Source organism: Lethenteron reissneri, chromosome 21 (assembly GCF_015708825.2).
Source record: "Lethenteron reissneri isolate LAM-NWPU_2019-01 chromosome 21, ASM1570882v1, whole genome shotgun sequence".
NCBI classification, from domain to species: Eukaryota; Metazoa; Chordata; class Hyperoartia; order Petromyzontiformes; family Petromyzontidae; genus Lethenteron; species Lethenteron reissneri.
Genome location: NC_083799.1, coordinates 1,119,592 through 1,143,190, shown reverse-complemented (window position 1 = coordinate 1,143,190; position 23,599 = coordinate 1,119,592). Strand labels below are relative to the sequence as shown.

Sequence of the window (23,599 nt, the reverse complement as noted above, 5' to 3'; positions counted from 1 at the left end):
GGCTGCAAGTTGGCCAGGGGATAGGTGTGCAACAAGTTGTTGACCTTTTAACATCGATATGGGACATCATGTTCCATGTAAAAACACGAACAAGCAAATGTCCAAACATCGAAAGTCTTTTGACTTAGTAACACATTTCACAATCAAAACAAGATTATTATTCGTGTAGACATTGAAAAATGAAACTGTAAAGGTCCATTGTATTACAGAATCAAGAACACATGCTCTGAATATTAAGAGCAAATTCGCTTTATAAACCACAAATTAAATGCCGCATACATAAACCACCTCAATTATCTGTGATGAAAGAAGAAAAACGAATTGTGAATATGCAAATAAAATACCCTTTAACTACCCAGTATTAGACACCAATGAGATGCATTTAAAATTTTGCGATCACTGTTCAGAGACAAAACAACCAAAGCCTGACTTGTGGCGCTCCCTCGTTTGGGCTGATGGCCAAGTTGTATTAAAATGAAAAATGATGCATCAAGAATTCTGATTAGAAATTGATATTATCTTAATAAAAATACATGTAAAAATAATCTTTCATCTGTAAATTCTTCAGGCACTCGATGTTCCATCATGATTTAAAGAGGCTGAAATACGAGAAAATCCTTTTAATGCTAAAATATAGGCCCAATGAGTAGTTATCATTAATCGGGCAGAGTACATATCATTTCACTTAGGGAACATTCAACATACAAATATTTTAATAAATGCACGCAGGAAAGGTTTTATCAAAAAAGAAAAATATTAAGATCACCCTATAGCCTAAACTGACTTTTGGGGCAAGTGCTGTTAGTGAGTAGCACCTACGAAGGCCCACCACGGTACACGAAGGGCTGGGTAAGCAGTACTATGCCTGGCCACCTTTGTCTCCCTAGTGGCGATGTTTACACACCGTACCAGGTACTGATTTTGAGGCCGAGTCGACCTAGGGAAAGGCCCAGAAGCAATAATTGTCACTGGTATTGGCAGTGTGCGGGAATTGAATTGCGGTCGCTGAGTTCGGAGCGCACTCCCTTATTCAACAACCACCACTACCCACACAGCACCTCGTGAGGCCATGGTGAAGCTCGTGTGGAAAAAAAATTCGAATCATTGTTTGGGCTGGTAGATCCACTGCAAATTAATACTTTAGTGCTTTTAAAATGCATAAAAAAGGCTTTAACACCTCTCCTCACAGTATACAATGTATGTTGATGTTGAACAAAAGATGTACTATATTTAGTAAACCCTGCAATGTACATGAATAAAATGTTTCACTCACTAATGGAATGTCGTGAATTTAAATTCCAGTCGGGGTTCAACTCAGCTCTTTATTCCTCTGGGGTTAACAAAATGAGAACTAGTGTAAACAAAATCTATCAAGTGAGTGGCCTCCACCACAAGTGTGGAATTTCTATCATACTGCCTCATAAGCAACATCCCACACTGATGTGGTAGAGGAGACATATTTTCTTGACTATGAAATTTCCCAAAAGGATAAAGTCTAACACTATTCAACTGTACACTGTCCACCTCAAGATGGAATTCTTCAGAGGGCACAAACGCAGGACAAATATCCACAGCATGGTCAGAAACCAATATGTGAAATTAAGCACTTTGACAGTAGCTACCATTAGTAAAGTATATTTTCATGTCAGCCATATTTAAAGAACAAGTGTGAGTACCCTGGAAAAGCCTGCATATTAAACATCCAGTTTTTCCATAGCAACACTCAGTGGTCTTTTCCCATTGAAAAGCATGCATTGTTTCCAGAAATCTGACTGCATTATCACAGCTGTGTTTGAACTAATGTGTTCGTCCAGAATAAACATGTCAACTGATTTTTTTAAACAGTGCTTAATTAGAATGTGAAAATATTTTTTATCAGTGCCTAACTTATTACAGACCAAATCAGACCTTGTCACACTGTGCCCTTATAAATCTCAACGTTCATCCTACAAAGTCCCATCACAAGGGAGAAACACAAAGACAAAAAATGTGTTTTGGCCGTAGTGAAACGGTTATACACCGTATTGACCTAAAAACTACATTTCCCTATACAAGTATACGGGTAAACGGTATGGGTAGACAGGTATGAAAATGCAACAAAAACAGACTCTGGAGATCACAATGTTAAAACAGTGCAACAGAGGCAGAAGCTGGCAGCAGCAAGTATGCGATGGTCAAGTGTCACACCATTAATGTCATACACCATGACTGAATTACCCAGCCAGGACACGTCAATGAACGGTAGTAGCATTGGCATACCTGGCTCCTTGATTTTGATGCACGGTACAATAGGAGTCACGGGTTCATTTTCCTGAGACTCTTCATCGCTTGAGGCAGGAACTATGGGAACAAACATTCAAGGTTAATGGGCCTAAACAAATAGTACAATGTAATTCAGAAATTCCTGTTCAAGCCTTCAACATCTACAAGGTTTGCATACATGTTTTTGTACATGTGTAGTGACTAACTCGGAGACGATAAGACTTGGAGGCACTTGTTTATTAATGAGCACCATCGGGGTTAACACACTTAATATTTAGTCCATCTATTATCGGCGACGCTACTCAGCCAGCAGGACAGTTGGTAGGCTGCCTCACTCGTGGCGCCCCGAGATGGTAGAGAAAGACACGACGACGAGAAGAATGGTGAAGACGATGAGAAGAATGATGGACTTCAGCAGCATGACGGGGATCCCTCTCCAACAACCGCCCCGAGGTCCCCCACAGGGGCCACTTTTATACTGTCAGCGTGGCCTCGCTTCGCCCCAGCCACACCCCCTTTCTGGAACCAACTAGCAGGTTCCTGGTGGACCCCTTCTGTGACCTTTCCCCGAGATCCCCCTCTCGTGTATATCCTGGCCTACTGACGTCAGGCCTGCCGCACGCCACAGATCCCCTTTTCTGCCAGTAGCCAGCGCTATGCCACTACAAATGTGTAGTGACTCAACTCAGAATCAGCAATACTTTGAGGCCATTCTTTAATTTAACGAGCACCATCAGGATAATACGCACCCTACGTGGGTGCACACTATTATAATTAAGACCGTCTATTGTCGGTGGCACTACTTAGTTAGAACAGTTGGTAGGCTGACTACGGCACCCCAGGATGGTGAAGACGCAGACTACGACGAGGAGATGGTGACGACAAGGAGATGGTAACGACGACGATCTTGAACAGCACAACGGGTATCCCACTTCCAGCAACAGCCCCAACGTCCAGCTGAAGGGCCCCTCTTATACTCCCAGCGTGGCCTTGCTCCGCATCGGCCACGCCCCCTTTCTTGAACCTACAAGCGGGTTCCCGGGGTTTCCCGATGGGCCCCTTCTGTGACCTTTCCCCTAGATGTCCCCCTCTTGTATATATCGTGGCCTGCTGATGCGAGTACTGCCATACACCGCAGTTACCCTTTTGTGCTGAAAGTCAGCGCTATACCACTAAACATGTGAATCTGTTTTTCCAACAAACTTCTAAAATAGTTATACCAAATAAAAACTGTTGAATAACTGCAACACATTATCCAGAACCACCACTGACAACAGCAACAGAATACTGTGGGAGCAAACACAAGACAGGTGCCCACCTTGAGGCACGGTAACAAACGGCCGGCACGTGGAGCAGTCGAAGCCTTGGTCTGCAGCCTCCTCCACCGCATCTTCCAAGAGCAGGTTCTCACAGCTGGCATGTACCCACCTGCACACAGCACACAGCCAGCTCAGCCAGTCCCAACCTAGGCCACCAGCTTCAAGTGGGCACAGCACACAAGGAGAACTCCTCAACCAGTGGTGATGTTACATCTGTGAGAGCAACACACTTTGAAGAGAGGGTTTTTTTTGTTTCAGTTGACTTCCAAGCCAGATTTTAAGTGGAAACATTTTTCGATTTAAAGCTTTCGTGACTGCATGGATTCATCCTCTTGGTTCTTTCGGTAAAGTCACGTAGAAGGGAAATAATAAAAATAAAACATAATAAAATAATTCTCACGACGTTTTGGCCACAACGCAAGCAGCCGTCCTCAGGTGACCTGTTCTTCACCTGAAGACGGCTGCTTGCGTTGTGGCCGAAACGTCGTGAAAATGATTTTATTATGTTTTATTTTTATTATTTCCCTTCTACGTGACATTACCGAAAGAACCAAGAAGATGGAAACATTTTGATTGTAAATAGAGAACTCTGCCACAGCACCATTCAACCTGAATAAGCCAATATAAAAGTGACAAAAGAACATAGATTTTTTTATTAGAAACTACGAGGCATAATAGAATATTAATAAAATAAAGCTAAGTATTATTTGTATCCTGCAGTTGAGAAATACTGAAAAGATAATGTGCTGCCGTGAAGTTGTGGTGATAACATTTTATGGGCCTCTCCTCATTACTAGTCTGAATGGTAATGCAATCAATCAACTCGCGAAGGCACAATGACCTAAGTAAATTGGCCTGGCTTACAAGGGAACATGTTTTCATCCCCGGTCCCCAGTTGCTCACTTTTAGAGACTTCCTTTTGCTTCCTCTCCTCTGTTAAGAATGTGTCGGAGGATGACGAAGGGAGATCAATGAAATTCAATTGTTCAGCTGAGCTTTACATATATCACAATAGCTGTAACATAGACCTGCATTTGAGGAAGGAGACGCCTTCAATGTCATCTGCTTGTTGCATTAACATCAATCATTTGGAAAGGAATAAGCAAATTCGGACTTCATTCACAAAGCATTCATCTTTCAGACCAACCTCCCAACATCTAACTCTTGAACGAGGAAATATTATTGGTCTGAAGAGTCTATAGGCTGACGAGACAAATAAACTATGTGTGGATAAACCCAAGAAATTCTGCTCATGTTTGCTTGTTCCCATCCCAGAAAGGGGTGGGGGTTGGGGGATGCGTCTTGCTTAGTGCATAGTGTATATTGTAAAAAAGCATTAGAGCACATTATATTACCCAGCTTTGCCCAGGGGAAACATATATTAAAAAACTTTGTCATCTCTTAAAAATCGTAACATATATATTAACAAATACTAAGCTATTATGAAAGCCCGGGGTTCCGTTTGTCCGTCAACAAAATTATAAGAGCCTTTCAGAAGTCCTGAATCAAAAAGTTAAGGAAAGTGGGGTAAAAAGTAAATCTAAAAGTTTCCAAATTTTGTCGACCCCCCCCCTGCTCCAATTTTCTACCACCCCACACCCAATATTATTTTTATTTTTGCGGGCATATATACCTACACACCCTACATACAATAGAATAAGTAGCATCTACCGACTCTACAGTAGCACTGACTATAGTAGTATCTACGGAATCTATACTAGTATTACTGATTATATCATCGTATCTACTGACTCTATAGTAATAACGGCACGCATTGGGGTGGGGGGGAGAAGAGGACGTCACACTTTTCAGGATTTACTTCAGCGTGTGGTTGTGGTTGTGATTTTTTTTCTTTTTAGTCTCCATCGCCTCCCCACTCAGCAAGCTTGTTTGCGTTGCTCGGGGAAACCGCGAGTCAGCGTTTCCGCGCATGCGCAGATGCTGCTTTGGCGCTCATAGTTATCATTACGATCAGAGTACATTGTTACAAATTGTGATTTTCTTAGTTTACATTGGGCCAAGGGAAAAAACAAAAAGGGAGTTTTCGTGGAGGGGGGGGGCTTAGTTTGTTGTATCTGTGTACTTTTGTAGTGTAATAACACGGGCTTGCTGATAGGCAAGTGGTACTGACAGCAGGGGGCAGTACACACGTCAGCAGAAGATGATCGAAGGAGAAGCCCAGGAAGCGGTCGATCTGGAAGCCCGAGAACCTGCTAGTAGGTTCTAGAAAAGGCGACGTGGCAAGGGCGGGGTGAGGCCACGCCAGGAGGATAAGAGGGGGCCCGGGACAGGGGCTCGGGGCTGTTGCTGGAAGTGGATCCCCTCGCTGTTCGTTACCTTCATCGCCGCCGTCTCGACCATCTTAGACGCCGCTGGCCAGACAGCCTGCCAACTGTTCTATCCAGATAGGGCCGTCGAAAGAGACGGATGTGTGAATAACGTGTAAGCACGTGGGGCGCTTGTAGTTCCCCGACGTTTAGAATAAAGGTGCCTTAAGAACCGTGTCTCCGACTGAGTCACTACACTTCGTTGAAACGTAAATCCAACAGTTTGTCAGTTAAAAGCTTACAAGGATAGGCGTCCACACACACACAGACAAAACATGACTTTTATCGGTGAGATAACACTCCACTAAACTGAAAGTCATATGATATCACGAGCATGAAGGCAATTTTTTCCAGACTGCCTTCCAAGTGCCCCCCCCCCCCCCTCCAAGGCCTGGACCCCAACCTTACCTCTCGCACTGGCGACACTGGATAACGAGCTCATTGTCCTGGTACGCCTCGCTGCAGCTGGGGCACGTGAGCAGGCTGGCACATGGCCCGCACTGAGTGTAGTTGCTCTGCCAATCGCACTTGAAGCCCGGCGATGTGGCTCCACAGTTTACACAATTCACACACCTGTGTTAGAGAAGGGTCATGATATACGGCAGCAAGTGTAAGTCGATGGAGGCAGAAACAGTGCGCCCCGCTTCCTTAAGACACCAGATACTGGTCACCGATTGCTTAAACGAGAGAGGGGCGGTGCTCATTTCTGCTTTGTGAAACCATGCCAGCTGTGGGTATTCTATATTAACATGGCATGGGCCAGTATCATAAAAGGATAACCAGAATTGACTTTTCATTCACGGTGTTTTACAGCTGGAGTGCAGATTCGGTTCGAGCGTTAAACTGACAATCATACGGTTGTAAATTCAACTATGAATTGTAAATTGACTCAGCCCATCATCACACGAGGGTCGATGAAGTGTGTATCACTTTGCGGGAAGTCAACAGGCAATTCTACATAGACACTCCAATTCCATAGGAATGAGGAATATCAACACTATCCCAGGACCACCAACTGAAACGAGGAATGCCCAATTATGATTTTAATTGGATGACACTTTCACTTAACTTCTGATGGTTTTATTTATCAACTTAGTTACATTTAATTATTACCAATGTTGCCATGGTGCACATTATATAGAGGCGTGCACTTACCACTTGCATTTCCAGCCACCTTTGGGCACGGTGTGCAGCGGCGGCTCCAAGCAGTACGTGTGGTAGCTGATGTCGCAGTCATCACAGAGCAGCAGGCGGCCGGGGTCAGAGGCTTTGCCACAGAGCTCACACACAGTGCACTCCAGGCAGCGCCAGCCCTTGCTCAGCACCACCTTTGTTATCTGTGCAGAGATACACGTGGGTTAGGATTCTTAATATACGCACACTACACACAGCTGAGAATAAAAAATAAAACACTCCTGCCGCAATCTTGATTAACAATTAATTTTTAAAAGGATAACATAAAAGTCACATCTGGCCAGTTGGCGCTGCAGCAGAGGGCCCAAATTAGAACAGGAAGATGGTGCAATGGGAAAGTGAAATTTCCACCCAGCAACGAGTGAAACTTTCACTTTGACTTGTGATAACAGTACGTTAGCTAGAAAGACTACCACAAGAATGTGGATTTTTTATCGAAGGCTAAGTATGTACACACCTTGACTGGACTATGTAAGTTAACATTTCTGGCACCAAATGATCGTCAGCTCAGTGGCCCCCTTTCAGAAATGCCATTTACTCAAACGTTGTTTATTATACGTACATAGTGGTAATGATCACAGTGATGGCAGAAGTGCCATTACATAAGACAGTCCTTAAATTTTCTAAGAGTATTGCACAACTTTATAGGCATGGATCATTAGTTCCATAAATTGACAATCCATACTTGTAGTTAAAGCATGCCTGTGTTATTTTCTGCACGTGGCATAACCACACATTCATATACATTCAATTGCTGTAAACATCTCCTGCCGATTGTATGGACACTTTTTATGTCCTTACATGTCAAACAGATTCGCAGTTCTTGGAAATGTGACAAACGGCAATATTAGCAACGAACAGACCTAGAAGGCCAGTGATCTTGTTGCAGTACTGAATCTGATGCGAGTGCTCATTATCGATTGCCCCACTGTGACAGTGCAGCATATCTAGAGACAATACTCATTTGATCAGTAAATCACTGACTTGTCAATACATGAATCCCTCTTGTTTTAACACATCATAGTCTTTGATGAACATGCAAGTATGAACTTACTTTAACACTGACACAGTAAGGATGATAACACTGTCCACACTGTGAGCAGGCAAGTAGGCGACCCTCAGCTCCCAATCCAAAGCTTCCACATACAACACACATGTCCTGTGCACGCACACACACACACAGCAAGTGCAGATCAATCAACATTGGCAGAGGGCAAGATTATATGTACTGCGATCATGCTTATTCACTTATTAAAACAATTCATCTAACAACACAACTGTACAGAATATTTTAAAACATTTAACAAATGCAGAACATTAACAAATTTACAAATTTGAATGGTACATTGCAATTATAATAAGACAATTTCACATATACGTGAAATCCTTATTAATACAACTTAAACATATTTTTAAAACATTACATTTGTATTAATAGCGATTTCACATACATGAATAATACAACTTAAATATATTGAATTTGTATTAGTTTACCTTTAAATCAAATCCACTGTCTTAGAGGTAACCTTCAAGAGGTTGTGTGACAGTCCCCAGAGGACAGAGTTCAATGTGTGTATATATTAAGTCGGTAGACTAATTTCGCAAACCAGCTACATTGAATTAGTCTAAATTACTTTAGAGACATCATTGCCTGTAAACCCCAGACTTAAGGTTCAATGTGTATATTTTTGGTCAGGAGTGTAATTTAACTAGCCCGTTAAATTACATTAATATCAATTAAGTTATAGATCTAATGGACTGATAATAAGAATAAGTGTAGATGGGCAGGACATTTCGCGAGAAGGAATAATGGCCAGTGTTTGAGACAAATTACAATTTAATATTTTCTGTGTAAATAACATGACATGCACTGTACAATTTTAGTCCGAGTCACTTACTATCACCATGAAGCAGAGGGAGAAGGATCATTAACAAACCCAGGGAACAGACCGATTCTCATGCGTTTGAAGGGTTTGTTTTTGTAGAACGCAAATTTGAAATAAGTATATAAACGAACATGAGAGCGCTAGCAAAGCACGTATACTCTATAAACGTGGTGTTTGAGTGCATAGTTTCACCTAAATACGACAGATGGGTATATGTTGTTTTTAGTTTGAGAATTGCTCATCCAGAAAGGCATGTAATGGACTACAATAGTCGGGGGGCAGCATCTTACACGGTCTAGTCATAATAAGCACAAAAAGTGTGTGCTCTTACAGTGGTCTGGTCAGTTGTTCTGGTGTCTTTGTAAACGTTTAGTTATTTATTTTGGTAGCCTTTCTGGTTTACCCAGAATTCCATCTGCAAGTGGTTGTACTGAAAATATAGTTTTGAACAATTGTCAACATAGAAATAAAACAAACCAATACCAAAAGAGCTTACTCTGAACATGCACAACTAGGCTGCATGTCCTGGACTGTTGCACGTGAATGTGAAACTTCGTTAATATGAAAAAAGACAACATTAAGTTATTCAGAGAACAAACATCATAGTTGCACTCTTTAAACCATCTATCTTGTGTGCAAGGTGCATGGTTGGAAGCCCCCCAGTCACACGAAGCCAAAGCACAGGTCGGTGACATCCAGAGCCATTTTGAACCTGGAACGGTGGTCCTCAGTCTGGGAGGCAATTGGACATGATTCCAAAAGGTAAATCAATCGGTTTTTTTTTAGTTGACAGATTTAAACTGCACCATTACTTTGGTAATGAAATAAAATTCAAGAAAATGTTGGGTTGTTACTTCATTTACGCTTTGAGGATTACTTGTGAGCAACTTGTACCGTTTGGGCCTTTAAACAAAGTGAAACTTTGAGAATGTGCAGTGCAGTCCACCTGCAAGAGGGTGTACTTGTCTTCTTTCGAGAAGAGCACCAGGGTATTATGCATCGTGTTCTCCTCCTCATCCTCTTTGGTTGGCGATTCTTCTGCTACTGGCAGCTGTAGGGTACAAAGGCAATGTAAGTGAGGAAGTTAATATCCTAATTGTTGAAGAGAGGCTGTTCTCAAGCCGAGAATGCATTTCTTCACAGCCATGTGAAAGTTCCACCACGAGCTCGGCTGAAAACAGATGAGCGCCACCTCATCGCTTAGTTGAAATGGGAGACACTTTGGCTCTGATCTATATGACCGAATGACTGCAGAGTTAGCAAATAACAGATTAAACCACGGGAAAAACGGCTACACAAACACACTATTCCATGTAAAAAGTAATGTCAGAATGGAATCAGTGGCTTGATAGGTAGATTGATAGATATACACAAGGCAGGCAAAACATAAATGCCCGACAGCTTTTAAAAATATAATTTCTGATAATTTTATACCAGTTGCTCAGCAACAGATAATGGTGTCATTAAATATTCATTAAATTACTGGTCAGCAGCAACACCTGCATCCAATATCTTTGTGGTCACATTAATGAGCCTCTACTGTAAGGGGTTGCTAAACATGATCAGCATTTTAAAATGTACGCAAATACCTGTTTTCCCATCTCCTTCACCCCCGAATAAATTGTTGATGCTAGGAGAGGTTTGATCAACCCTGTAGTGCTTTCACAAAAAGGTAAATGTGGTTCCCCACTCATCACCTGCCATAGCATGCACTGTATACACATGTCAAATACTGATCATGTTGAATAATCCCAAAGGCCTATCTAGCAGAATAGCACTGTGGAAGAGATGAGATTTGTTCTTCATCTAACCTATTTTTCATAATAGCTGTCAACATTGCTCACCATCCTGAACACCATCCAGAGCCACACACGCCACCAGAAATGTATAAAAATATTTTTCTGGCATTCGTGTGCTTGAGGTAAGCCCGGATGAGCGAATGGCAGCATGATATCCACCCATGTGACTCTGCAACTGATGACGTCAGTATCATTATTAACAAAGCCAAGCAAACAGGCATCATTAAATAAAGATAAAACTAAGCATACTGCTTGAGCACAAGTGACAACTCGGTCACCCCTCGATGATGGCTCGACTGACCAAAACCACAACTTCCTTCATAAAGGTTTATTTTATCAGAGAAGGGTGGAGGAATAATGTACCGATGATTGCCTACAAAACCCAAGTTTGGGTAGGAACCTTGTTTTTCCATGGTAAGCTGTTAGCACTTTCCTCACCATCTTCAACCAATAAAAACAAAAGCTTCCCGGAAGGTGGGTAGTGCACAATAAAAACTTTTTCAATGCTGAAAATCCATACGCCTGTAATATGAGGATGCACCCGGGGGTAACTGGGCGATGGTGATAGGCTTTGGCAGCCTCAGCCCGCAGCCAATGGGACGTCGAGCCAAGGGCGTAGCCCTGGGGCTGTATAGCAACATCTAGAAGGTTCCAGGGGAGAGGCTTATGATTGGTTGCGTGGCATCACGTGAGCCAGGTGATATAAGGGGTGGAGAGAGACAGTTAGTGGTCAGTGCGAAGAGCTTCGAGGAGAGACCACGTCTGTGCCTCCGGCACGCCAGCGGCCACGTGGCAGGCCAGAGGCTGTCTTCCGAATGCCATTAGCCAGCGGTGTGAGGGAGCGAGGAAAGCGAGCGAACGCCACGCTCGAGTAACGGGAGTAACGGGAAAAAGGAACCCAGCGGTGTGAGAGAGCTGTGTAAAGGAAAAACGAATAAAGACAAGACAGGAAAATACGATATCGTCCGGAGTGGGTTTATTACACGCCCAAGGTCTCTCCTCGCCAGAGAATTGAGGTGGTGATGTCTCATGATATACATTTAGAAGACCATGTTTGCCACGATCCAAATCGCTTGCAAGGAGACCCCCTTGTGTGGCTCACCAACCAAACAGCTACGGTACTTGCAGAGTGGGCATCGCAGCTTTTCTGAAAATACGGTCATACCTTGGTATACGACCGCTTTGGAATACGTCGTGTTTTGACGAGAAAAAAATGTCTTGGGATACGACGTCTTGCTTGGGATCTGACGCGCTTGCTAGAACTTGTATGGGTCGGGATGAGTCCCCGCGTACCCGCGTGTACCCCGTTTACGACTGAAACAAAGCGCCGCTCCTCAGTCTGCCTGAACAGTAGTTTTAATGGAAAGGGACTCTCCTTCCAAAAAATAACATCTCCTCCCCTTCCTCACCACCATCCTCGTAGGCTAACAACTCCTCTCAGCAAGGTAAAGTGATGTTAAATTTTATTTTATTTCAATTTATTTTAATTTATTTATGCATTTATTTTAATTCATGTATGCATTTTAGTAATAAGTAGTGTCTAAATTATTTATACAACCCCATTAATGTATAATATGCCATATAAAATATAATTTCTTATACTCTGGAACTTATTATTTCCTTTCCCTTTATTTCTTATGGGAAAAATGCGTTTGGTATACGTCATTTTCGGTATAAGTCCTACCTTCTGGAACGAATTAACGACGTATACCGAGGTACCACTGTAGTTTGATGCCTATTCAAAGGCTAATATTGGATTCAGAGAAGCATCAAGCCCAAATTATTTATTCAGAAGCAGCCTCCTGCTTCTAATGTGTGCCAAACAAGACAAATAGCTGTTCTGATTCTATTACTTGTATGATTTTCCACTATCTAAATTGAAATGATTAGGACAGCAGGAAGGGAACACATTTCTGGTTCACAAAGGGAGATAACACTTTATGGTTGAAACCCCAGTAAAGTTCACAGTATTGCTCTGCTCTTGGGAAAACGTGACCCTCCTGGATGACATTATAGCAACCAGGAAGACCGTTTTAGAGTGAGAAACTTCACAGGCCACACAACCAAAAATTCAAACAAAGGCCAACAAATAACTCCGAGGATCAGATGAAGATCTATGGAGCTATCTCAGAGCCCATAGACTTTAGAAGGCATGAAATCAACCTGGATCTCTCTATTGGTGCTCCTTATACCTAAATTTCCAAAATTACTGTTACAACAAGTTAAGGATAAGGGACACAGACCTTTCTTGCATTTTCCTACAAACATAGCAAATTTAGCCAGTCTGCACCAAAACACAAATGTGCACCAGTGACTGCTATATAGACTGTATCCTGGACCGCAACAACGAATACACGCAGAGTTTAATCAAAAATTGTGAATAACCTATTCCTAAACATTTCCAAGCCAGTAAGCCGAGTTTACCTGGGTTATGGAAAACAATGTATTCTTTTCTGGGAGAGGCCAAAACTTTTTCTATCAGTAATACTGAAGTAAAGCACAGCTCCACTCCTGACTGTAACCTAAGATGAAACTCACATCCTCTACTACACTGGAGTCTCCGAGCTCTGTTGGCTTTGTATCCTCTTTAAAATTGTCACCACCCCCTCCAGCTTATTCTTTGGGTCTTTCGGTAAAGTCACGTAGATAGAAAAAATTAATAACAAGAAAATAATACAAATGAAAATAAAGTGAGTTGAAAATAATTATGATTATTTTTTAATATCACGTTTCGATCGCAACACCAGCAATCGTCATCAGGAGAAAACAAACCCACTAGCTATCAGCAAAGATTCGTTCATGAAGCCATCCAGATATATAGACACAGACACAATTTCAACCGATAAGATTGGTACAAACTGAGCAATCATTGGAAGGACGTTATTAACCAGTTTAAGTCATAACTGGCTGTGATGTTTCCATCCTACCTGCAGATATTGGCAGTTGTTTCCGAACAGGTTAAATGTCTCACACTTACACAGCCGCCGTTGCTCGCGTCCTCGATGTGACGGCGGCGCTGCGATTTTACATTGACATGCTAACATCACTAGCCCCGCCCACTTCGTTTATGACCCTTGGGCTACACCCCTTTCAAACCTTTAAAACAGCCTGCCTCAGCAGCTTACCCCCTTCTTTTTTCTCCTGATGACGATTGCTTGTGTTGCGATCGAAACATCGTGATATTTTTATTATTATTCATTCACTAACTTTATTTTCATTTTTATTATTTTATTGTTATTATTTTTTCTATCTACGTAACTTTACCTAAAGACCCAAAGAATATGAATTCCTGCAGTCACAAAAGCTTTTAAGTCAAGATCCCCACCAGCTTCTTTATCAAAAGTTTTTTTTCTTCCTCAAAGAACACATTCCGCCTGTTGGTCAAGCCAGCAAGATGCGCCACACGCCAACTCCTTACACAATATCCCAAGCCTTGGGTATTTATTTCAACATGCATGGTAACGTAAAGGTATTGGCGCAGCAAGCAGAGGGGGCGTACTCACTCCGGGCACGATGATGGGGCTGCAGCTCGTCTTGATGCGCGAGCGACCCCGGCCGCCCCTCCCCGAACTCCCGGCACCACGAGGCCGCCGCTTACCCGGAAATCCACCTCCACGGCCCTGCATGGCGAGGACACATGCATCAGCAGCCTGTACGACATGGGCCCATCGGAGCGCATATGTTACTTTCAGAACACGGAGAGCACAGTCAGGCGATTCAAGTCAAAGAGATTCCTTACTCAAATGAGCACGAGTTGGTGCTTATCTCCTGTTTACAGCCCTGAGCCAGGAATGTGGAAGTTCCACGTTAAAATGACGGGGGTGAGTATATCCCTAGGACAACCGCGATTGTCTTTCTCACAAAGTAGTAGTACTTCAACTTCAGATTGGGGATAACCTGACCTTCCGACGTTTAAAACAATAACTTAAAACCTACCTTCTCGCCTGAGCGTTCACAGAATTTTTAAAAATAAATTTTGCAAAATGCTTGGATGACAACCGATCTGCATGATTTCATTTATTTTATGGAAGCCAATTTTACGTACAAGGGGCTTGGTTTTAGGAAAAGCACTTTAAATAAATATTTAAGGATTCATTTTATTGACCCCAAAGGGATAATCGGTTGAGTTGAACCCAACCAAAATTTGCCAAGCTGCTCGGGTCTACTACTGAGCCACCTGGCCGGTCTCTCTTGCAAATGAGACTACCCATATCCCTGGAGTTCTCACCTGGTTAAACAAAATGAACATGAACTTTATTCAACAATTACTAACTGTATACATCATTATATGACCGTTCCAATTGGCCAGCTGTCCATCAATGTTGTAGATAACTTTTTTTTCTTGGCAAAAGCAACATGTAATGTTTTAATCAGATGAAGTCCTTCCAGAGCGAGCCGTGCTTTACCCTTTATGAGGATGCCTCAAAATTACTTCTCCAAGTCCCTCCAACAGTCCTCTTTGTCACCCCATACTCAACGGCACACCTTTATAGCCCCTGCAGTGTCTGATTTTAAGGCAATCGCACCGACCCTTAGCTTTCATGAGTTTCCTGCTAAATCTTATGATGAAACTTTTTTCCTTAAGAGCTGGAATTAGCAATTTAAGCTAACTACTTTCGTATAATCATATTGTGTGTCTGGAGTGAGACCATCAATCTGCTGCAATTTGGTAGAACTTGCAACTGGACCTGGATCATTCTCAGGTAGCTCAATCCCAGATTAAAACCCTTAATCTCAGCAGTGCAGACTCAGTGCTCCAACATGGACATTAGCCCCCTGGACCATCCAGCTAAATGTATTGGTTTATTAATGTCAGCATTTTAAATATGGCTCAAAGGCAAGCTTACTGACTTTGTAAAGAGTGTTTATCTCGTGCAGTGTGCGTGTTGAGTGATTGATGCTGCCTTATTGTTCCAGCTAAAAAAAACAGCATATCTTCTGAAATACAGAATTGTGACAAACCCATTATTGAACTTTTATTACAGTATGTTTTGATTTCAAATGACAACTGCTGAATATTTCTGCTGACAGGTTGTTAAGAAAGGTCTTAGGTGGTTAGTAGCATGGGATTGTGGGAAGTGTTGCACCCTCACAATGACTTATCAATAAGCCATGCCCAGCTATACTGCCATACATTCCCAGATTGTTACAGGTGAGGAGCCTCCAGGTCTATACACCTTGAAGGTACATCATTAATTACTCTCCGGTATGCTGCTCCAACTTCCAAGAGACTTGCAGAGACTGTGTGGCTGAAACCCACCTGTCTCCTATTCTGCTCACCAACAGATGGCTGAAAGATTGAACTATATTTGTGAGCCAATAAAATGTAACAATCGAATGACTATTTTTAAACCCTTTCGAAATAACGTTAAAAGTCTCAATGCATTAGCTTTGTCCATCTGTTCATCTGTTATGGGAGGATCATACCTCTCATTAAGATAATCCAATACAAACAAAAGGTTAGTATAAATTTGTGTTGCTATTAGGGAATGACCCTAGAGAAAACCAGACAATTTTTTAAGAGTTGCCCAAAATCTGCCAATAAAAACCTGCACTAAATATATTTGCCTTGAATGCCAAGGTGACAACTTCAAGAGATGTCACAGATCCCCATGAAGCAGCATAAAGACAACAAGCATCACATTTATGTCAAGCTGCTGTGATTTACCAACACAAAGTCACCAGAGGCACTGTTAGAAAATTGTGATTATGTTTTACAAATATTCATGCTCTTGAAATAAAAGATTTAACGTACATAAGCAAGCACACAGGCAAAAGAGCTCTGAAAACATTTGCTACCCTCCAAGTTCAATGTAACAGAACATTAGAATTTACATGACACTTAATTTTACAAAGACAACTATATTTTTGCACCTAATGTAAAATATTTCTGAAATGTGAAGAAAAACACGCAGTCACGAAAACAATATCGGAAAAATTCTGAAATTTGTTTAAATAAATAACGAGCATAACAGTTACAAACGATGGTTCCTTATCCAAGAAAGCCTGAATAAGTTTGAACACTTTTAAAGAGGGTTCTGCTTAAAGATGGTGGACACTTTTATGTGTGTATGTGGGGCACCATTTGAGTGTCTGGCAGATACATGGAAGGATAACACTCAACAATCCACACAAATAATTAATACATTTGTGGCACTGCCATCTCCTTGCTACTTTGAACCCCAGAAAGTTAAAAGTATCACAACACATTCTAATATCTGTATGATCCACTAACCCTGCCTCCATAGCCCTGGCAAACAGGTATGGGGCCCAGCACTCTCTACTCAACCAAACATAGACATCGCCTTACACGTAACATTTGGCCCAGTCAGTGTTGTGGCTAGCTTACTTAATGGACTGTTTCATTTCTGGATATCACAGCTTATCACCTCCACAATCCATAAAAAGTACAGTCGTACTTGTGAAATAACAATGATGGTTGTCCTGTTGTGAAAAACTTGAATTTGCACAACTAGCTCGGCACAGAAAATTATCTCTGCCCGATTGCTCATTTAAGCTTGGTCTCTATTTGACCAACTACTTTTAACATGACATATTTGGCAATTTGGGTAAATGTGAATGTAAATAGTGTAGCGCATGTAACACCCACCTGCCGGACCCTCGGCCTGCCTGGTGAGAATCTACGCTTGCCCATCATGGGTTTGCCCATGCCATGCGTGGGCGGCGTGAGCGCGGTCGCGTAGTAAGGCACATCCGAGCTGCAAGAGTCGAGGAAGAACTCGGGGCTCAAGGAATCTTCTTCCAGCGTCAGGCTTGGATCAGAGAGCATGGGGAAGTCCTGCCCTTCCGTTGCAAAGCTGGAATCCGCCATCATAGGCGAGTCCAAGCCGGTGCACCTGCTGCCATCCACCAGATCCGAGAACCCGTCCGGATCCACCTGCACATTCTCTGGCTCGGATTTAGGCTTCAGTTCATGTGCAGGAGGAGTGCCAACATTTGATGCAGACATTTGCTCTCCGTCAATTTTGAGGGCCCCAACATCCGGTGCCGTTGGATCCTCGGTCTCCATGTTCACATCGACCATGTTGGGAGGACTGGCTGCATTGACAGAAAGTTTGGCTGTTTGGACAGCTTCTGTTTTTGACAGAAGCAGCTTGTCCGTTTCAGTGTAACTTTCTGTGGCGGGTTGATCGCAGTAATCCTTCTCCAGCTTAATGCCATCCTTTAAGCAATATGGGTCTGCATGCCCGTCTGGTTCAGCAGTTGGAATCGGCTGAGAATCCGGTGCCGCAACATCCACCTCCATGGGCTGTGGCATCTCTTGCTGGGGTGTCTCCACGATATTGTCCTCTGCACTCTGTGCGGGAACTTCTTGATCTGTAGTGTCATCCTGCTGAGGCTCTTCTGCCATGTTCACCTCCAAAACATCTTTCGCTTTCTCCATCAGAGATTCTACATCTGTCTTAACTTCCGCAGGACACTCGGCATTCACTGCCGAGTGCTCTGCTCGAGGCTCATTCTCTGCAGGGGGCGTCTCGTCTTTGCAGGATTCCCGCAAGTGTTTCTCTACCTCCGCTTGCGGAGGTTCTTTTTCTTCAGGTTTGCTTCCGCTGCTCGGTAATGATGGGTCTGAGGGGGGGTTCAATTTCTGTGTGTCTTCTGGAGTCGACAGTGCTTCTGCTGGGAGGGCATGCTCCACAGGCTTGGCTGGATGCTCATCTGGACACGGCTGCTCATCTGGACACGGCTGATGATCTGGACACGGCTGATGATCTGGACACGGCTGCTGATCCGGACACGGCTCCTCATCTAATCGGAGCCTCTCCAACACAGACTCGTTATGCTCAGTTCCATCGTTATTGTGTGAGGCGGCATTTGACTCCGGATTGGCCTCGTTCTCTGGGGTAGTCCTGGTGTTGACCTGCTCCCTTTCCTGTGGTTGTGCAGAACCCTGAGTGGAGACATCCTTCCGTTCCTTTTCTGCACTCTGCTCTGTAACTTCAGAGGGATCCGCTTTAGACGAGACGTCCAGATCAACGGCTCCTGTTTAAAGATACAGCGCACACAAATAAAATCATTTCATGCACATTTCTTTACAGAAAATAGGATTACAATTGTTGTATATGTTCCTTTGATATAAGCACATATGCCTATTATACAGGTATCTTAACAATACAAGGCAACACAATCTTATGTTTTCAAGCAGAGGTTCAAATTAGTTAATAATAATAAACAGATAAGCAACAATATTTAATGTTATCTATTGCGCAGCCTTCGGAATTATTTTTCCCAGAATGATCTGATTATACAAGGCAATGTGAAACCATTTTCTGATTTTCAAGATGTGACTTAATCCATTGCTGCGTAATTTGATGTAATATGCAAGAGCCACTTATGAATAAAGTGAAGCCTACTAAATTAGTGATAGCAAAGTACAGCAATCATTGAAGGTGATTATTATAATCAAGATGATGATAGAAAATTAAGGCGAATCCAAATCAAAATGACGAACCAAAGGGGCATGCACGAGCAGGTTGGAGTCTTTTTATAAATTGAGTTGTATGGAAAAAAAATACCAATGTGGCTTCAGGGGAACATTTTCAATGGGTACATGACATGAACAGGAACATAGCCAATGACAAAGAAAATTGAACAGAAGCTGAAAAGTGCACCAACAGCATGGTGAGATGCATTCTGGAAATTACACCCAAGAGACAAAAAGATTGAAGACAGAAAACACAAATCAGACACTTGTTAATGTAGGTAAGTAGGCAGGGACAGGGCACATTGTTTATAAGGTTTGGTTAATGGTCGATGGATGGGAATGGTGATGGAGTGACAGCCAAGAGAAATGTTGCACATGCAAGGACAATCGCCCAAGAGATGGAGTAATGGGATGACTTTGTGTACTGGAGCAAGATGGATCGTGGGACCATGAAGAGTTGCGGCGACAGGAGAGGCAGTGGATAATATGGCTGATGATGATAGCGAACACTTTAAATGCATCGATACAACTCATATTTGCCATATGCAAATACAGAAACGTTTACTACATTGTTGGAACAGAAGCACATGTTTAGCATTAGAATATGCATGTGCATATATCTAAAGGACAGGAACTTCTGTACAATATAAGCTGTTGATATATCATGTTGATTTTGTTTCCACGCTCCAATTTATTTAATAAACCTTAAACGTTTATCACAGTAAATGTTACATGAACAACAATGACAACATGTAAACACACAGAGTAGACGTTAGCAATGTCGGCTGTGAAGGAGGCCAAGTAACTTGAATGTCAGGGTGACAACGAATCACAATGCACATGAGATGAAGAGAGATTGGTAGAACAAGTGGGTCAAATGGTCGTTGTAACCATGTGCACCTTCCAGGAATTAATGAAAGGCAACAGAGCAACGGTGAGAGGCAGTACAACTGAATGATTGAAAATAAATATGGAAATCAGCTGCAAACAATACTAAGCTGAATGTGCTTAAAAAAATTTACTTCACATGCAGGCACTGAAACCAACAAGAGAGAAATGGGCACGAAGCAAAGTTTAAAGACTTGACTGTATTCCGGCCCTTTACAAATCTAAACCTCACAGGACATCACATTGCAAATAGGGCACTACGAGAGACGGCTGTTGGGTTCATCTATTCATTGCCTTTCCCAATGGTGTGCGACACATTTGGCAATACCCGACTTCGAGGAGTCGTTGTGAGGGGGTTGGATGTCCATGGGGTGGTGCGGTTCCCTGGCCGGTCCCAAGCAGCCAGGACATGCGTACTCCTCCTCCAGCTGGCTGTCCACTGCCACGTCCGCCCCAGCCATGGTTGCGTCGCAGCCCCTGTGCACCCACCTGCCACACAGTCATGTCCTTTCATCACTGGCCAGAAGGTCATCGCCGGACGGGAAGTGAAAGTGTCAGCGGTAACCAAAACCAATTAGTTATTGGAGATAGGGCCAAGTTGGGCACTGCAGTTTGGGTACTCGGGTCACGAATTGAAAGGTTGAGCGTTCAGATGTCAGTCTAAAATCAACTCAGCTGATCACCTAACTGGGTTCTATAAAGTACCACCTTGTGGGTAAACAGTGACTATTGTTCCATAGAAAAATAGGCCCCCATCATGAAACAAGTAGAATTCTGCCAATGGCTCAGGGCAGGCAATTAAGTGCCTCATTGAGAAAAAAATAATTCTTGGGAATTATACGCCATGTAAAAAGTGATACATTCATTGTAATATTTGAAAACTAATCAATATTACAAAACTTTAAGTGAAAACTGTATACTTGATGGGCTATGCAGTTATTGGTGACCGGACTGAGGCCATCAAATAAAAAAACTCAACAACTTGATTCATTTTTGGGTGTTAAAATTAAAACTCAGTGCTGCCAACCCACTTACGACATGTAAGCTACCTGGCCTACAGTACAGTAAAACCTCTCAGACGGATTTTGGGGACAGCCTTTCCAGTTATGGGGAACGTCCGGCATACTACAAACACTAATCTTCTTCTATATATATAAAAGTAAAAATTTGTCTGTGGGTTTGTGTCATTGTTTGTATGTGGGTTTGTGTGTGTTCGCGCGTTTGCGAAGGATTTGGCTCTCCAACGATGGGGTTTGCGTAAAATAAAAATAGCCAGGTACCACGCCGTAAGCCCCGCCCGTGAGCAAGCGCTATTCCTTTTTCACATCCGTCAACTTTAAAATAGTTTAATTAGCGGTTTAGTGCGATTTCTGTATGCTTTCTATTTATTTATGACGTGTGCACGACCATACCAACTCGCGTGCCTTTCGTGGGGAGGACGGCCCATGCCAAGTCACACGCCTTCGGTTGGAGTGAGAGGGACATTTTCTTTCGCGTTAAAAATGCTATAAAAATACACTAAACGCTCAGCTAAATTCTTCACTGTGTGATGTCCCACCCATCCCGATGCGTGCTGTTACAACTGCAATTAAACTGCATTTACAAATAGCAATCGACTAAATATTTCCAAGTTAATAAAACTTAAAAGCTCACGACTGCTGAATTTAATCCAAGTCACCTACTATTACCATGAGGCAGATGTGGAAGGCACTGGAGAGCACTAACAGGTGTCACCAAATTCCATACAACACTTAAGTGCATAGCTGTAGAATTACAAGCACACAATTGCACATCAATTGTGCAGAATGTATTACAATGATTATGGATGTCTTACATTTAATGGTGTTGATGATAAGCACATCTCGACATTCTTACATGCAATGAATAGAACTTACACTATCACAACATGTACAGCCAGTGTTCTAGTCAGTCGTTCCCCCCCCACACCCTAACATCTGGCGATTGATCTTTCCCTCGGTTTCAGACTTCTTGGTGCCAATTCAATGCCTGCATTGATAAACATATCTCCTCTAACCTTTTGCATGTGCTCTACGCATTGCAACCTCCTTCTCGTGATTATGTCCACAATGCAATAATCCCTCGAGGTTCATAAAATCACAATTGTGGCAAAATGTTCTCTATCCAATTATGAATGTGAAATCTTCACTGCCAGCTCAGAAGCAGTCAATGGACATTAGTACCCCATGCTCATTTAAGCAGGGAGATACTTTCTCATGAGCACTTTAGATTCAGATGCACTCACCTCTGACAGAGCTGGCAGAGCAGCATGACAGCATCCTCTTGACCCTTCTTCCCACAGAGCAGGCACAGCTGGCTGTGGCCTCTCTGCCGGTGGCAAGTCTCGCAGAGCGAGTAGTTCTGGTACCACTGTGCACTCGCGCTCAACCCAGGGCTCCTGGCCCCACAGTCTTCACACACACGGCAGTTCTGGCAAAGACAAGACCAAACATTTCCCATTTAATCTTATAGATTGTAGGGACAACTGTTAGAAAGAGCTGATTATTATAAGCATGGCACAACAGAGGGAGTTATCCATTGTATGAGGAGTTAATTGGGAGAGCGCCCAGGCCAGGTTAAAATACCAAATTCCATTGACATTGTGCACCATAATTATTATAATTGGTCATTAAATTAACATGATTTAAAACTGGGTAGGAATGGTGTCATTCACCTGTAATTCAGCGACTCAAGGGTTGGGGTTGTTGAATCACAACATTGTGCGAGATGCCCACCAGCAGTAAAAAGAGGTGCCACTGGGAGGCAATATCACAAGGATGTTGGACCTATCTGTATGGAGTGCGAGTGTTATCCTCTCTCCTTATGTGGTGGTTTCCCACAGGTACTGCTGTAGACTTACACACACAAACCATCTAAAATAAAAATGGCCAAACATGGCAATTGCAGGACCTTTCTGAGAAAGATATGACCCATTATGGATGAGCCAAGTTGACCGAAACCGCGATTTAAAATAAAAGCATCTTGATTACAAGTTAAGCTTTCAGCTGCATAAAATAGCTCAAAATGTCCGCTTAACTTTTACTTTTAAGATAGCATGTTGGGTCTTATTTACAGTCAACTGTCAATACTAAGTAGTTTTTTGAGTGTCCTATTAAGATGGTGACTTTCGGTGCAGAACAGATTGTGCCTCCGTATGATAGGAGTAAACAGTGGGGGTGCTACAGGCTCTTCACTTACCTTGCACTTCCAGCTGTTTTTAGGGATAATATTCATGGGCGGTCGCAAACAGAATGTGTGATAGCCCTTGTCACAGGTGTCGCACACAAGCATCTTGCTGTCATCGCCAGATTCCCTATTAAAGCACACATACCACCACAGGTTATCTATCCAGTTAGTTTTTACCTTTGAAGACCACACATATCTGTCTCTCAAATAAAACCGAAAAAACAAAGCACGATGATAAGTCGCAATTATCATTGTCATTTTGCATCTTAATAAG

General features: G+C 42.7%; 1 protein-coding gene across 1 annotated transcript in view; it reads right to left on the bottom strand.

Annotated features, from left to right (window-relative positions):
• The window catches only part of LOC133345001 (histone-lysine N-methyltransferase 2C-like), a 173,263-nt gene that overhangs the window by 63,367 nt on the left and 86,297 nt on the right, over nt 1–23,599 (bottom strand). The window contains 11 exon segments of the mRNA XM_061555338.1: nt 2,260–2,340; nt 3,581–3,690; nt 6,317–6,481; nt 7,064–7,245; nt 8,157–8,261; nt 9,935–10,039; nt 14,291–14,437; nt 17,398–18,791; nt 20,450–20,610; nt 22,385–22,569; nt 23,338–23,452. Coding sequence (XP_061411322.1) covers nt 2,260–2,340; nt 3,581–3,690; nt 6,317–6,481; nt 7,064–7,245; nt 8,157–8,261; nt 9,935–10,039; nt 14,291–14,437; nt 17,398–18,791; nt 20,450–20,610; nt 22,385–22,569; nt 23,338–23,452 — 2,750 coding nt within the window.